The following is a 17,668-nucleotide window of genomic DNA, read 5'->3' as shown; positions in this document are numbered from 1 at the left end:
TGTCGCCTCTGGCCTGCTTAGTTGGGGACACTTTATATTCAACAATATTATTGATCTGACTGTATTGACGCTGTTGTGTGAGAATTGAACTGAGCTGGACGATTACATCATTTTATTGCAGAACTGCTTTATAGAACACTTTATTTTTTTGTTTATTCATGCAAGTGGAGTGGAACTCTGTATAAACCCAATTGGGTTTCGTTCCCCTCCTTGTACTGTATACATGTGATATCTGTGCAGAACAAATAAAAATAAATAAAATAAAAAACAAATTTAATAATTAATGATCTTTACAAAGGAACTGAATCAACACTGATCTGACTTCAGTGAACAACAGTCAAAATGCATAATTGTCCTGTTATCACTGTAAAGCTGCTTGAAAATCTGTACTGTATAAAGCACTATATAAATAAAGGTGACTTGTATACATTCAGTATACAAAAGACTTTTTATAAAGAAAATTTTCGATGTGATGTGATTCTTACAACAAAAATGGAAATTCTGTCATTATTTATTCAAACTAATGTTGTCCCAAAACTTTTTTTTTTTTTTTTTTTGGTTTGTTTGTTTGTTTTCTGTGGTACACAGAGGAAGAAGTTTGGTGCAATGTTACCTTTGTGCAGAGGACAGTTACAGATTTGCATGTGTTGAGTATGTCTGATGAAATGTTACCAGATGGAACATAGATGTATAAAAATACATCATATTTATATAATGTTTAGTCAAAAGTTCATTTTCTATCCAATATTCGTATATCCCCAAAAACTGTTTGGCGTCCCTTGATAGAATCTTAAATCGAGTCTCTGAATTTAAGGAGCTCTCGTACATCTCCTTTACAGACTATGATAATTTACTGCAATGAATCAGCTAGTGCAGAAGACAATCATTGCCACCGACACAGGTAATTACACAGCCAAGGCATGGATAACAAGCTACATAATAGCAACTGGATCATTGGTCGTGACTAGGAATTGATGGTGATGGGAAAAACAAAGTTAACGTTAACAAGACTTTGCACTGCTCTCTGTATAAATCTGAAAATACAGGGCATTTTTACTTCCGCTTTCAAAGACAATTAAATAACATTCCAATTGCATGTGAAATATAGGCTTGTCAGGTTTGAAATGGTTTCTTGAAAAAGAAAAACTGTCAGATATTCACTTATGTCAGATGAATATCTGCTATAAGAAGTGGTGTCAAGCATGTTCCTCATGTTGAATTGTACACTAACTAAGAATTAGTGAGTCACAGTTGAGTCACCAAATGAAGAGGAAAGGAATCTATAGCAGTACTTGTTTTAATAAGCACAAAACAACGACGATAATCTACACTGGAGAACACATTGTGCAATACAAGACAAAGAACTGAATAAACTGAGTGCTATATATACACAGGCAAACAAAGGGAGCTAAATGAAACACAGGTGAACTTAATTAGTGACTAACAGACTATCATGGTTAACTTGTAGCTCCACATGAGTTCCTAAAAGAGCAGCCAAAAGTGTGATTGCAAAGGAACATTCTCTCAACCCCAGTTCAGGACTGCACACAAATTAAGCATTGTAGTATTTTTGTGACTGCAATATTCAGGCTCCACACGGATTGAGGACAACTTTTCAGCTATACGGTGATGTACCTTTGCTGTTTTAGGCTTCTGTTTTTTTTTTTCTCCATTCCATTTTCTCCATCAACGGACTTGATTTAGTACAACTAAAAAAAAGTTAGTTTAAGCAAAAGTATAGATATTGTCTTTTTATTTTACCTGTCCTTGTAAAAAAGTACACTTTAGCATGCTTTAAAAAGAAGAGTACATATTATTGAAAATAAACCTATAAAAAAAAAATATATACTTAAGTGCAAGAATGTAATGTTTTCAGACTTAATTGCATGTTTATGCATATTTTGAATGTGTATTAAACAATCCTTTGTTTGACTGAAGTACATCTTTATTTGTAATCCATTTCATATACTTTATTTATATGTTTGTCTTTGAAATATGGTTGCTGAATGTACTGATGTTTACTGTGCATTTATGGTCAACTAAAATGTATTTTAATATAATTTCTATTTAAACTTTATGTAATGCATTTAAAAATATACATGCAATGAAACATGAAGTTGCAATTTTGTACATTTAAGAAAATATTAACTTTATATTTAATATTGAATAACATGTAGGCTACAACAGATCAAATTAAGTGTACTTCTTTAAAGCACAACAAAAAGATTTTTAAAACATAATGTAATTTAAAGTAAAACTCTTAGTTTGACATTACTTTTTTTAAAGTGTACATATACTTAATGTCACTCCTGCCAGCAAAGCGCTATGATAGCCACCAGAGGGCACTTCTCCCTAGACCTTTTCCATTTCCATAAACCTTTGCCTGGACTCATTTTAGTGTGATTACATCCACCTGTATGTCATTGGTTTGTTAATGTTTGTGTATATATAATATTCCAAATATATATTCGGCTGGCAGGTGTGACGCTTATGAAAGTGTACGGTGTGTACGGCTTTTTATAATTCATCAGTGTTATCTGCAAGTGGACCTACAGGTTTTTTATTTTTATTGTACTTTCAAGATACTACAGGTACACATCCAATACCAATAAGCGTAAACTTCTTTTTTTCTTTTTTTCACAAGGCTACATAGCGATTCAAAAATTATACAGTTTCTTATATGGTTTTCCATTGCAAACTAATCTGGTTGTGCTGTTTTACCTAATGCAACTTCCATTCTCAAAGCTCCCTGCAACAAAGCTTTGACCTTTATTCTATCAAAAATATTACATTCTTAAACCAAATGGCATGATTTCACTGAATCCACTCTTCATTGTAGGCTTTAAAGATCAACATGGAGAAAATCATCCTAATATTCCCTCTGATATTGCTGGTGCTGCATATACAAGGAGGAGAGTTCTCCAAAAATCAAGTTTGTTTGCCTGCCGAAGCTCCACAGCCGGAAGTCGTGGAGTTCGACAACACAATCTATGCCACTTGTGAAGTAACTCCCAGCCCCAATTTGCCACGTAACCAGCCAAAGATCTTTGGGCAAATCCTCTTCAAGCAGGTCTTCCCCAATGGAGATTTAGAAGTGAAAATCAACCTCCGTGGTTTGCCTGCCATCGATCATCAAGAGCGTGCCATGCACATCCATCAGTATGGAGACCTCAGTCAAGGCAGCAGCACTGTTGGTCCTCATTATAATCCAAACGGCGTTGACCACCCTCATCATCCTGGAGACCTAGGCAACTTTGCTTCCAAGCAAGGAGTTATAAGGCAGTTCCTGAAGCTTCCAGACGCCAAGCTCTTTGGGCCTTATTCCGTTCTGGGACGTGCGGTGGTGGTTCATGAGAAGGAGGATGATCTGGGAATGGGTTCAGATGAGGAGAGTAAACTCAGTGGGAATGCTGGACAGAGAATTGCTTGCGGTGTGATTGGTATTACTACTCCAAGTCTGTGGCAGAAGACTGAAGTGCCCCCCAAGAAAACATGTGGAGGAGGGAACTGAGAGTCGGATATGGTGGAAGGGCAGATTCAAATAGGATAATCATGATTTTTCCTTGTATATTCTTTGTATGTGTCCTACATTAAAGTATATTTCATAACCTGAACATTCCCATGTTTTTTCTTGGTCTTTTCAGAGGCTTTTTGGCCATAGCTTCCAATAGTAAATGCACCCTTAAAAATAAATGTAGGGTGAATGCAGGTAAAGTGGGCCGCTTGGTTTGATTTACTGTGCTCAGTGGGTTAACACTTTAAGAGCATGACAATGGCCTTTAATTAAAGATACACTATTTCTTTAAATGATCAAATGGTTTTGGTTGATGCAATATGACACTGGAGGGTGTGGCTACATCTCAAGGGAGGACACCCTTATTGTTGAAGGTATACATAACCTCTGATATAAGATTTTGTTTTCTAAATTATAAGGTTTCTCGCTAAATGTAAACAAATGGCTATATTATTCTGACAGTTTGTTACTACAGTTAAAGTCCCCGTGAACCGGAAGTTGCAAACGACTTTTCTCCAGTGTTGTGACGTATTTCCAAGTGAAATGGAATATTGAATGGAGGGTGGGATTTTACTTTAGTGCACCTCCTCTCCGTCTCTTGCTCATAACAGACTAATGGTTTGAGGGGAGTGGTTAAGCGTTTTCAACCTAAGCCGTCAAACTGACGTCATCAGAAAAGGAACACCATTCCAGACCGGAAGTAACTTTTCAGATTTTGATTAAAGATTACCACGGCAAACAATTTTTCTGTGTATTAACTTGCACGGATTAATTGTTAACCACAAGACTAGTAATATGCGCTACCAAAGTAAATGGGGTCAATTTTGATTTCATGTCGACTTTAACAAGGAATCAAAATGCAAAAAATTTTTTTCAAATGTGCTGGTTTTCTTGTAAGGTGTTTAAAGCTACAATATGTAAGATTTTTGTAATAAAATAACCAAAAATCACTTGCAAAGTGTGATTATATTTCCTGCAGTTGTGTACTTGCAGTATCCAAAAAGTTCCCAAAGATTTTTTTAATTTAAGAGAAATTCCAGTTTTAAATAATAGCTCGTCCATGTTCACCTGTCGCCTGTCAATGATGTAATATCCGCGTTATCCCTGGTTTCCGCTCGTACTGCCATAGTAACCATGGCGACAGACGTTGACAACTGCGTTACGTCTAGCCTAGCGGCACGCTCATGGAGTTATTTCGTTCAAACATCATGGACCATGGCAAGCAGACTTTGGGACAAAAGGAGAACTAAAACGAAGATCAATATCGGTGTGGTGTTTTCGAGATGCCGAGAGCTCCACGTCCGTGACAAACTTCGACTTGACAGAGACGTCTTGCATGTATTTTAGTAGACAGGAGAGCAAATGTACATAAAACTAATCCATGTTATATAGCTCAACATGATGAAATGTTAGAATATGATCAGTATGTTATTCTAATGTTCATCTAGCTTACTGATAGTCTCATACAGACAAACAAACATATAGAATAACATAACTTTCAACACACTCAAATGCAGTTTAGTGTGATAGTGTAGACCAAGTGAAACAGCGCTGCGTTACCTCACAAGTTTAATTCGCCAAATAAACTGACTTGTTACCCCTTTTCCACCAAGGTAGTGCTGGTGCTGGTTCGGAGCTAGAGCCTAGTTTCAAATCAGTTCTTTGTTTTTCGACACCCAAAGCACCAGCTCTGAACCAGGAAAAGTGGTTCTTAAGTAGCACCAAAACATTGCTGGTCTAGAAGTAAGAACCGCTTGCGTCAGGGGCTGGGGGCGGGGTTACCGTGACCAACAAGACGAACAGAAACTTGTGACCTCCATTTTTCAAATAGCAGCTAATCAAGCTAATAGCAGCTTGATTGTAATCTCCGTCTATGCAAGTTACGGCGAGCTGCACGAACACGTTGGATTCACCGTGTTTGGATGCCGATGTAGGTTCGCAAAGCCATGAGCATCAATAGTAACGCAACGACCACCATTGTTGATGGAAGGCTTGTTCGAGATGCATCGGAGCGTCACGGACCGATCGGAGCTGCGGGCTTTGATGTCATGAGCCGATCGGTCTGCGAGAAGCCAAACCATCTCGAACAAGCCTGGTGTGTTTGTGTTTGGCGCTGCCACGCTAGCGTTGCTGGGCAACATGAGATGTATACAGTGACGCAAGATCTGGCTCTGTGGTGGCTCTCTGGCCTTGTGGAAAGGCAAACCGGTTCTTAGAAAGCTCGTCAGTCGAACCAACTCCGAACTGGCAATAGCTCTGGCTCTGAACTGGCACCCGGTTCATGCTGGTGGAAAAGGGGTATGTGTGAGTATTAATTCAGCACTTGTGGGTAGATCGGTAGAATGAAATGTCCTTATTCCTTTATATTCGCGGGACTCGCATGTGGCGCTGATATCTGTCTCTCATTAGCAATCGCGACCCACTTCATACCACAGTCATGTTAAAAACATCAATGTATTCACTCATCCATAAACATTATTAGATTCTTCGGCATGACGACAAATTGCATATTCCGCTTATGCGTCATCAACCTACACCTTTGTTATTGTAAGAGGTTAGCAAGCCTGGTTAGTACCTGGATGGGAGACCTTCTGAGAAAACCAGGTTGCTGCTGGAAGAGGTGTTAGTGAGGCCAGCAGGGGGTGCTCACCCTTGGTCTATGTGGGACCTAACGCCCCAGTGTAGTGATCGGGACACCATACTGTCAAAGAGCAACATCCTTCCAATGAGACGTTAAACAGGTCCTGACTCTCTGTGGTCATTAAAAATCCCAGGATGTCCTTCGAAAAAGAGTAGGGGTGTAACCCCGGCATCCTGGCCAAATTTGCCCCTTGGCCTCTGTCCATCATGGCCTCCTAATCATCCCCATATACTGATTGGCTTCATCACTGTCTCCTCTCCACCAGTAAGCTGGTGTGTGGTGGGCGTTCTGGCGCAATATGGCTGCCATCGCATCATCCAGGTGGATGCTGCACATTGGTGGTGGTTGAGGATATTCCCCCTTCCATGTAAAGCGCTTGGAGTACCCAGAAAAGCTCTATATAAATGTAACAAATTATTATTATTAAAATGTAGATGCAGAATATAGCGCTTTAAAATATGGACACAATTTAAGTTCATTGTTTAGAGAAAACGGACAGAAAAAAAGTTTTACAATATGGTTACCATTTTAAATTTTCCTCTTATTGAATTTTTGTTAGCCTATTTGTTGTTGCATGTGTTGTAGTTCCATTTGTAATATGTTGTAGAGTTCATTAAGATATCTGATATTCAAATTTCATAGCATTTCATGTCAACATAACATGTTCTAGTTGTTTTGAACTTTACACATGCATTGAGTGAACTGATGAGTATTACTCATCATAGCCTATCTATGTGCTTTTGGGTCTGTTAAATATGCTGTGGAATATGTTTATGTGATGTGTTAATAAATCATGTGTTTTTAAGATCCAGGATCATTTCTGATAAATTAGGGATGGATCACATTACTTGAAAAGAAATTTGTCTGGAGTGCATGATCTCAAAATGTTTATTGGTATACCTTGAAAATAATACCTTGTAAATAACACGCATCAACTGTATTCAAAATGAAATATTGAAGTCAGACCTTAAAGTTAACAAAAAGAAAAAAAGAAAAGAAATAAACATCTAGGTACTGTATCTAAATTACACGTTTAAAAAAAAGTGTCCCACCTTACCTGCATTCAATCTACTAAAAGGGGATTTTAACATCGATGCCATAGAAGAATCATTCCCTCAGAAATTTGTACTTCTGCCTTCAAAGACAATTAAATAACAGTCCAATTGCATGAGTAATATAGGCTTGTCAGGATTGGTACATCAGAGTCTATAGAAATGGTTTCTTGAAAAAGAAGAACTGTCAGCTATTCACGTATGTGAAATGAATATCTGCTATAAGAAGTGGTGTCAAGCATGAACGTCAAGTGGAATTGAATTAATGAGTCACCAAATGAAGAGAAGAGGAATCAATAGCAGTACTTCTTTTAATAAACACAAAACAATGGAGATAATCTACACTGGAGAACACATTGTGCAATGCAAGACAAAGAACTGAATAAACTGAGTGCTATATATACACAGGCAAACAAAGGGAGCTAAATGAAACACAGGTGAACTTAATTAGTGACTAACAGACTATCATGGTTAACTTGTAGCTCCACATGAGCTAAAAGAGCAGCCAAAAGTGTGATTGCAAAGGAACATTCTCTCAACCCCAGTTCAGGACTGCACACAGATTAAGCGTTGTAGTATTTTTGTGACTGCAATATTCAGGCTCCACACGGATTGAGGGCAACTTTTCATCTTTACGGTGATGTACCTTTCCTGTTTTAGGCTTGTGGGTTTCTTTCTCCATTCCATTTTCTCCATCAACGGACTTGATTTAGTACAACTAAAAAAAGTTAGTTTAAGTAAAAGTATAGATATTGTCTTTTATTTTACCTGTCCTTGTAAAAAAGTACACTTTAGCATGCTTTAAAAAGAAGAGTACATATTATTGAAAATAAACCTATAAAAAAAATACTTAAGTGCAAGAATTTAATGTTTTCAGACTTAATTGCATGTTTATGTATATTTTAAGTGTATATTAAACAATCCTTTGTTTGATTGAAGTACATCTTTATTTGTAATCCATTTCATAATTATTTTTATTGTCTTTGAAATGGTTGCTGAATGTACTGCTGTTTACTGTGCATTTATGGTCAACTAAAATGTATTTTAATATAATTTCTATTTAAACTTATGTAATGCATTTAAAAATATACATGCAATGAAACATGAAGTTGCAATTTTGTACATTTAAGAAAATATTAACTTTACTATCTTTAGTAATATTAAAATTTAACTTTTACTTTTCATATTGAATAACATGTAGGCTACAACAGATCAAATTAAGTGTACTTCTTTAAAGCACAACAAAAAGATTTTTAAAACATAATGTAATTTAAAGTAAAACTCTTAGTTTGACATTACTTTTTTTTTTTTTAAGTGTACATGTACTTAATGTCACTCCTGCCAGCAAAGCGCTATGATAGCCACCAGAGGGCACTTCTCCTTAGACCTTTTCCATTTCCATAAACCTTTGCCTGGACTCATTTTAGTTTGATTACATCCACCTGTATGTCATTGGTTTGTTAATGTTTGTGTATATATAATCCCTCTAGTGGCTATCATAGGCACTTCAGCTGGCAGGTGTGACACTTATGAAAGTGTACGGCTTTTTATAATTCATCAGTGTTATCTGCAAGTGGACCTACAGGTTTTTTATTATTATTGTACTTTCAAGATACTACAGGTACACATCCAATACCAATAAGCGTAAACTTCTTTTTTTTTTTCACAAGGCTACATAGCAATTCAAAAATTATACAGTTTCTTATATGGTTTTCCATTAGTTTGCAATCTGGTTGTGCTGTTTTACCTAATGCAACTTCCATTCTCAAATCTCCCTGCAACAAAGCTTTGACCTTTATTCTATCAAAAATATTACATTCTTAAACCAAACGGCATGATTTCACTGAATCCACTCTTCATTGTAGGCTTTAAAGATCAACATGGAGAACATCATCCTAATATTCCCTCTGATATTGCTGGTGCTGCATATACAAGGAGGAGAGTTCTCCAAAAATCAAGTTTGTTTGCCTGCCGAAGCTCCACAGCCGGAAGTCGTGGAGTTCGACAACACAATCTATGCCACTTGTGAAGTAACTCCCAGCCCCAATTTGCCACGTAACCAGCCAAAGATCTTTGGGCAAATCCTCTTCAAGCAGGTCTTCCCCAATGGAGATTTAGAAGTGAAAATCAACCTCCGTGGTTTGCCTGCCATCGATCATCAAGAGCGTGCCATGCACATCCATCAGTATGGAGACCTCAGTCAAGGCAGCAGCACTGTTGGTCCTCATTATAATCCAAACGGCGTTGACCACCCTCATCATCCTGGAGACCTAGGCAACTTTGCTTCCAAGCAAGGAGTTATAAGGCAGTTCCTGAAGCTTCCAGACGCCAAGCTCTTTGGGCCTTATTCCATTCTGGGACGTGCGGTGGTGGTTCATGAGAAGGAGGATGATCTGGGAATGGGTTCAGATGAGGAGAGTAAACTCAGTGGGAATGCTGGACAGAGAATTGCTTGCGGTGTGATTGGTATTACTACTCCAAGTCTGTGGCAGAAGACTGAAGTGCCCCCCAAGAAAACATGTGGAGGAGGGAACTGAGAGTCGGATATGGTGGAAGGGCAGATTCAAATAGGATAATCATGATTTTTCCTTGTATATTCTTTGTATGTGTCCTACATTAAAGTATATTTCATAACCTGAACATTCCCATGTTTTTTCTTGGTCTTTTCAGAGGCTTTTTGGCCATAGCTTCCAATAGTAAATGTACCCTTAAAAATAAATGTAGGGTGAATGCAGGTAAAGTGGGCCGTTTAGTTTGATTTACTGTGCTCAGTGGGTTAACACTTTAAGAGCATGACAATGGCCTTTAATTACACTACACTATTTATCTTTAAATGATAAAATGGTTTTGGTTGATGCAATATGACACTGGAGGGTGTGGCTACATCTCAAGGGAGGACACCCTTATTGTTAAATGTAGAAAACCCTCTAACATAAGATTTTATCTAAATTATAAGGTTTCTCACAAATATTGTGACTGTTCCTGGTTTGTTACTAAAGTTAACAGGGAATCAAATGTGTTGGTTTTCTTGTAAGGACTTTATATATTGACTCACTTTGCCTGAATGTCTTAAAGTGGGCCAGTAGGATTTATGTAAAGTGGGTAACCTTAAGTAATTATTTTCAAATTCATTAATAAATTGATGTATATTGGTTATTTTATAGTTGACCTATAATCTACTTTTTTAGAGGACAGAAATGTGTGTGCCGTTGGAAATTCGAGTCAGATGAAAGGGCAGAAAATAAGATGTTAAGTTCAATCTGTAAAATGAAGAAACGATGAGGGGAGCAAAATGTAGATTCAGAATGTAACGCTTTAAAATATAGACACAATTTAAGTTCATTTAAAGTGTTTAGAGAAAATGGACACAAATGAATTTGTGTTAGCAGTATTTGTTGCATGTGATGTAATTCCATTTTTAATGTTGAGTTCATTTTCATCCATATTCAGATTTCTGAATATTCTGATATTCAGATTTCATCCCATTTAATGTCAACATAACATGTTCTATCAGTTGTTTTGAATTTTACACATGCATTGAGTGAACTGATGAATATTACTAGAGCCGGACAGTAACGGAGTACATTTACTTGAGTACAGTACTTAAGTACAATTTTGAGGGATCTGTACTTTACTCGAGTATCATTTTTGGGGAGTACTCATGACTTTACTCAAGTACATTTGAGAGGCAAATATTGTACTCTTTACTCCACTACATTTCTATCCATAACCGTGAGTACCCATTACTACTTCTAAAAAAAACAAAAAACAACCCTCAATTTGTTGTTTCCCTCTCAAACGTGATTGGATTGTGCAGGCACCACTGATTGGGACAGCCTATCAGCAATCACCTTCAGCTTTCCGCCAAAGTCAGCTCCATGGTCAGAGACGAATTTAGATAAGAGACGAAACCATGGACAAAACGATGGATGAAGACGCAGCAGATCCATCCCGGGAATGTGCCAACCCGTGGCCCCACCTCACCAGACTATTTCAATTTTCATTGAAAGTAAAATTATCATCAAAGTTAATGATAGTTTTTGCTTCAAGTGTTTGCTGTGTTTACCAATGTAAGCACTGTGGCAGTAGTAATGCAATATTTAGAAAATCTTGTACTCTTGATACTCAATACTAGTGTATACTTGAATACTTGATACTAGTACTTTTACTTGTACTTGAGTAAAATTTAGCAAGGGGTATCTGTACTTTTACTCAAGTAATGAAGCTTTGTACTCTGTCCGCCTCTGAATATTACTCATCATAGCCTATAGGCTTGTTCGACTTCATGCAGTTCTGCGCAGACCGATCGGCGGCTGACTTGAAGCATTGCATGCCGGTTAGAAATTTTGTCCGACTTGATACAGCGCCGACGCCACGTGACTGTGACGTGTGCCATCAAAGTACCGCGAGAGCAATTCGAGTGTAGCCGGAGAACTCAGCCAGCGCAGCTTCTCGAGCGGCTGCACTGGGCTGCACGAGGGCTGATGACGACACAGCTGTTCCACGATTGGCCGAATTCACTGCATGACAACAATCACGTGTGTTTCGTGTTTATAGAGAGCCTAAGTCCCTCCCCTCCGCTTCCGGTGTGGTGAATAATCCGGTCACTCGGTGTGATGAGTCCGGGCTTAGGACCCCAGTAGTATGCCTGATCTAAATCTGTTCTCGCGATAACTTGTAATATACACAAATAAACATTATTTTATGGCTCTTTTAATAAATAAAAGTGTACTTGTAACATATTGCGCTGATTATTGCGATAAAAAATAATGACATAATTATTTGCATTACGAATTGCTGTGAATACGGTAAGGCAGTATCAGTGCAGTATAAGCTCAGGGAAAGCTCATAGCACGATCATCGGATAACGTTAGCTGTATGCTATGCTATTTTCTAAAAGCTAACTAAAAAACACACTAACAACGAGAAATGTTTAATTTCACAATCTATAGCTTCAGTTAAATACTAGTATATGAAACGTTTAATTTAAAATACATTAAATACATTAATGACTTGTTATAACATAGTACAAACGTCTTCTATAATAAAATGATTTTGTATGATTTGTAACCAGGCACTAAAGCGATTACCCATAAAACGTGCTTTGAACCAATCGGATTGCTTGGGTCCTAAACCCGGACTCATCACACCAAGTGACCGGATTATTCACCACACGGCTCATGGGACCTTACTTCGGAAAAAATATGTATGGTAGTCAATGGCGAGAGACAACTTATCTTATTATTCCGTCTGAACTGTGCCATGAATTACACATATAATGTTTGTCAATTTAAAAGATAATTATGAAAGTCAAGAAAGTCGCAAGTCATAAAACAGATGAGTAACATTTAGTTTTATGTGAAAATCGCTCAATGAACTACATCTCTCGTCTCCCACTACGTCACAAGATCCGTTGCTCGTATATGTGCAGTCTGGTACAAAACACTCAGGCATGACGGCGTAACGTTACGATTATAATGTAAGACTATAGAAACAAGTAATAAAAACTCAGTGAGTGTTTTAGCGCAATTTTCTGACGTCATGGGATCACAACACTAAGAGATAGTAAATCTTTTTATGTTTTTTTTTTTTTTTTTTTTTTTTTTTTTGTGTGCGTTCCCGAGATTAGACCTTCCTTAACATAATGCCGAAAACCCGAAGTCTCTAGGTGGTCTGGTTGAGGAGGAGATATAAGTGCAAGATTGGTGCGCACAGACAGAACAGAAATCATGAGTTAACAATCGCAATTTTGTCCGTTGGAAAATTGCGCTAAAAATGACAGACGTTAGCTTCAGTAAAGTTAGCTTCATTCATTGAGAGAAAAGGTATGACGTCACACGTGCACCTTTTGGGTTTGTAGTCTCTGTAATTACGTATTTTCACAGTCTTATACCTCAACAGTTTTACATCAAGCTGCGACTTTCTTTAAAATGTATCTTTTAAATTGACAAACATCATATGTGTAATTCAGGGCACAATTCAATCGAGATCAAATATTTGTTGTCTCACGCCATTGACTACCATACAATATTTTTCCGAAGTAAGGTCTTGAAAATTACACATATCAACTTGAAAATATTACAGCTGGACCTTAAAGTATGTTACATTTGACACTGAAGCTTCGTATCGAGTTCGCAGCGCAATCTGCGTATTGTTTTCAGAGAAACACGTGATCAACGAAAGGTGTGTTCGACATCGGCTGCGGCTGGATGTAACCGATCGGCGAGAGTAGCCGCGTGCAGGCGGGGAGGAGCTGTAAATGAAGACGTGAAGTCGGACACTTTCTGGTTCCCGTAGTGACCGCTCACGTGGTGTTCGCATACTTTACCACAGCTGAAGTGAAATAAATGCAATATTTGCCAAATAATGCACAGATGTTTCAGAGACATTTTCATTCAATACTTTATGTAGCCTACTGCTTCATACAGCGTCTGTTTGAACAAGAATAAAGTTCACCATAAGCTACTATCAATGAAGTGGAGTCTACGTTTTTTAATCAGTTTTTATTTGATAAACATGAAACAATATAACATCGCAACTACATGAAAAGAGTGTTTACTGTTACAAAAAAACTGATTTGTGAGCTTTAGAGGAACACGAAACACACGTGATTGTTGTCATGCGGTGAATCCGGCCAAACGTGGAACTGCTGTGTCGTCATCAGAGCTTGTGCAGCCCAGTGCAGCCGCTCTTGAGAAGCTGCGCTGGCTGAGTTCTCCGGCTACTCGAATCGCTCTCGTGGTACTTTGATGGCATACGTCACAGCCACGTGAAGTCGGCGTTGTATTAAAGGGGACATATCATGCTAAATGCACTTTTTTAGCCCTTAAATGCATTTTGTTGTATATTTGGAGTGTTTAGAAGTACAGAAAATATGAAATTATTCTCTTCAGGTGCTTCGTTGATATCTTTATATTCTGTTTTGGTAATATTTTTCAACCTGTTCCGATTTTTCTGTTATCTATGACGTTTTTTGAACTATTACGTCACAGTATTTGCAGCGGAACTGCCAAATAAGGACATTGACGTCTGGCCCAACACTTCGAGCAATCCGCCATTTTTATTTCTCGCTGCAATTTTGTAGTCCAAGCTAAAGGATGCAGAAGTTACGAGAGGGTAAGTTAAAATGTTCGGTTGTTGGATGTAGTAATCCACACGCTTCATTACACCGTCTAATGTAGATGAACTGCCGCGCTTGTGGCGCATGTTTAACTGAAAGAACGAGCAGAGACCCGGTCCGCGCACTCTCTCTCGGAGCCAGGCGAAAGTGTAAACAAGACTTCACCGTCTCCAAACTAGACGCTGTCTTGCTCTCTCTCCCTCGCACATATTAATCAAAATAAATCGACACGGTGGTAAAAGGTCGGAAGACCAAAGTTTCATGTGTAAATACAGTAACACACCATTGCGATACATCCATATGAAGACGTTGTTCTACAGGTTCGTCGTCTTCATTTTCATCTCGCTCCTGCTCCGACTCTGGCTCGAACATGTAAGGCTGGCTGGACAAGTCTTCCGTTGTTGACATTTTGTTAATAACGTGTGAATAAAAAGTTTCTGTGCCGCTAGATAATCGTATCTCTGCTATCAAACTACAAAAATGGCCGAACGGGGTGGAGTTGAACCGAGTGTGGGCGGGGTATGAAGTGTCTCAATTGTATTTAAAGAGACCGCACCAAAACAAGTTGCTCTCAGACGCACATCAGAAAAGGGGTAGAAAAGGGGCCTGTGGCGCTATAATAATGAGGAATTCAGACCCAAGCATTGCAGTTCCGCTTTATATAGACTACAAATGTATGATTTATATGTAAAAAGGAACAATTTAAAAGCATGATATGTCTCCTTTAAGTCGGACAAAATTTCTAACCGGCATGCACTTCTTCAAGTCAGCCGCCGATCGGTCTGCGCAGAGCTGCATGAAGTCGAACAAGCCTAAAAACTGCTTCAAGTCAGTGAATGTATCACTTTACGTGTCGGAATGTTTGAACCCAGACCATAACTCTACAGGTTTTTGGAAGTTTAAGTCCATTTACTAAAAAAAATTTACAATATAAATAAGCCTATAGCCTATGTTACATGATCATATATTCTGACATAAACAGCATATAGAAACCATAAAATAATTATACCAACATTTACTTGCATCAAGCAACTCTGTTGGTATTTTTATAATTAGTATTAATATAATTGTTACATTTATGTTATTGCTACACTTTAATATGAAGATTATATTATCAGAAAACTGAACATTTCACGTTGTCAGGCTTTTATTTGTGCTTAATGGAAAAAACAACAGCGCTGCACACTCAGTTGCTCATTAACATGGCTGCAATATATTTGACCTGCCACAAGATAACGCTGTTTTCGACACTCTTGATGCTTAGCATCTTTTCCCGAACATTCAGGGGAAAGCCACAGTGCTTCATTTGCCCATCCCTACCTTGAAGTTAACAAATTAAGAAAAGAAAAACAAAAAGTGGCCCACTTTACCTAGCCTGGTCCTACCAGACTCTCGTACATTTCATTTGTACAGGGAGTCTGGCCACTCTCCATTGACAAACGTTAACTTCCTTGAAGATGGGTACTCTGTTAAAGTTTAAAACTATCGGATCCGCCCAGAGTATGGCAAGCCATTTTAACATTTAAAAGCTAATTTTGACTATCCGGAATTAACATTGTAGATATCAACAATGTCTTTCTGACTAGTCGTAATTACATTTTGGATAATTGGAATTGTCATTCAAGATATCTGTAACGTAATTGTGACTAGTCGAAACGACAGATAGAGATATCTGTAATTCAGTTTTGACTAGTCAAAACTGAATTACAGATATCTGCAATGACCTCATTGAAAACGACATTCAACTCGTCACACATCTTAAATGACAATTGCAGATATCTGTAATTCAGTTTTGACTAGGCAGAATGAAAGTTAAAGATATCTCAAACGTCATTATGACTAGTGCAAATTATTGTGCATGACGTTGCTCTATTTTAGATATCCATTTCCCCTCCCCGCCATAATCAAAGAAGAAGTGGGTTAATTTCCTTATTTCTATGAATGGAAGAAGAAAGAAGCAGTCATGGCGTTGGCTGTAATCGAAAAAAACACCAGAAAATGTTTTTATATACAAATAAAAAAAAGATATACAATATTTTATATACAAAAAAAAAAAAAATGTTGCAATGCTATGTTTATGATCATGCTTAAAATTACATAGGTTATTGTTGCCGTAAGATTTATGCGTGAAAGAGATTCACACTAATTCACTTTAATAAAGATGCTGACATGCATGCTATTCTTGCCATGGAAGTACAATAACATTAACTTCCTTAGATGAGAAAAAAAAGTTCTTAGTTCAGATTAGTTCTTATTTTTTATTTTATTTTTTCAATTTGAAACAGTATCTAACAGCATTAAAAAGACGATTAAAAACTCTGGTTGCTCCGACATGGTGCTAATCAGTGCTAATTACAAGTTAACAGTTAACAGGTGCTATGTGATTTGATGATTTGAACAACATGCTCTGTAATGCGGGCCTAATTTGCATACAGATATCTGCAACGTCATTTGGCCTAGTCAAAACTCTAATTCAAGATATCTGTAATTACATTTTGACTAGGCAGAATGAAAGTTACAGATATCTCAAATTTCAGATATCTCTAATCAAAATTAATTTCAAGATATCTATAACTTGATAATAGATATCTCCAATTAAATTATTACTATCCCTAACTCCAGTTTGAGATATCTACAACGCCATTTTGACTAGTCATAACTCCAGTTACAGCTATCTACAACGCCATTTCGCCTAGTCAAAACTTAATTTAAGATATCTGAAAAGGAACATGTAGATATCTTGAATTGAATTGAGGTGAATTAAAGATATCTTGAACTGGAGTTATGACTAGTCAGAATCAAATTGAAGATATCTCAAACTATAATTACAGATATCTACAATTCAATTGCAGATATCCGTAATTCACATAGTGGATATCTGCAACTGAATTGTAGATATCTGCAATTATAAACCCCATACAAATAAATGGCAAAAGTGACGTCATTTGTCCTAGGAAGAATGTCTTTGTGGATATCTGAAATTACAATTATGGATAGGAAGAATGTAGTTGGGGATATCTGAAGTGTTCTTTTTGACTAGGCAAAACTGAATTACAGATATCTGTAACACATATCCAGTCTAGCTGTTAAATGTTAAAATGGCTTGCCATACCCAGAGACACTCTGGATCTGCCATAACCAATCGCTAACGTTTGGTCGTGACGTATGTCTACAACTCAAACTAGCGCACCTCAACATCATCGTTCTCAGCCACTCCCTCTGTTGTTCGCTGATTGGACCGCCAAAAAATTGGCCGGAGAAATATGGGGTGAGATTTCGGTCAGAATTCTACGCGCGCAAGATCACATTTTGAGCGTGCAAAAGGGCATTTCGCACGCGCG

At 37.6% G+C, this 17,668-nt stretch overlaps 2 protein-coding genes across 2 annotated transcripts; both read left to right on the top strand.

Annotated features, from left to right (window-relative positions):
- The first annotated feature begins 1,492 nt into the window (after positions 1–1,492).
- LOC311080087 (uncharacterized protein) lies at positions 1,493–3,648 on the top strand. The gene is made up of 2 exons (XM_084109855.1): positions 1,493–1,626; positions 2,840–3,648. Exon 2 carries the CDS (start codon positions 2,855–2,857, stop codon positions 3,509–3,511), a length of 657 nt encoding a protein of 218 aa, XP_083965981.1. The 5' UTR covers positions 1,493–1,626; positions 2,840–2,854; the 3' UTR covers positions 3,512–3,648.
- Positions 3,649–7,725: 4,077 nt separating this feature from the next.
- LOC311078521 (extracellular superoxide dismutase [Cu-Zn]-like) lies at positions 7,726–9,893 on the top strand. The gene is made up of 2 exons (XM_084107354.1): positions 7,726–7,844; positions 9,073–9,893. The coding sequence occupies exon 2, from the start codon at positions 9,088–9,090 to the stop codon at positions 9,742–9,744; it is 657 nt and encodes a 218-aa protein (XP_083963480.1). The 5' UTR covers positions 7,726–7,844; positions 9,073–9,087; the 3' UTR covers positions 9,745–9,893.
- The last annotated feature ends 7,775 nt before the right edge of the window (positions 9,894–17,668 follow it).

The sequence above is a fragment of the Abramis brama genome (genome assembly GCF_963993115.1).
Source record: "Abramis brama genome assembly, chromosome: 3".
Lineage (NCBI taxonomy): Eukaryota > Metazoa > Chordata > Actinopteri > Cypriniformes > Leuciscidae > Abramis > Abramis brama.
Note: the sequence above shows the minus strand (reverse complement) of the source record. Positions and strands in the feature narration are given on the sequence as shown.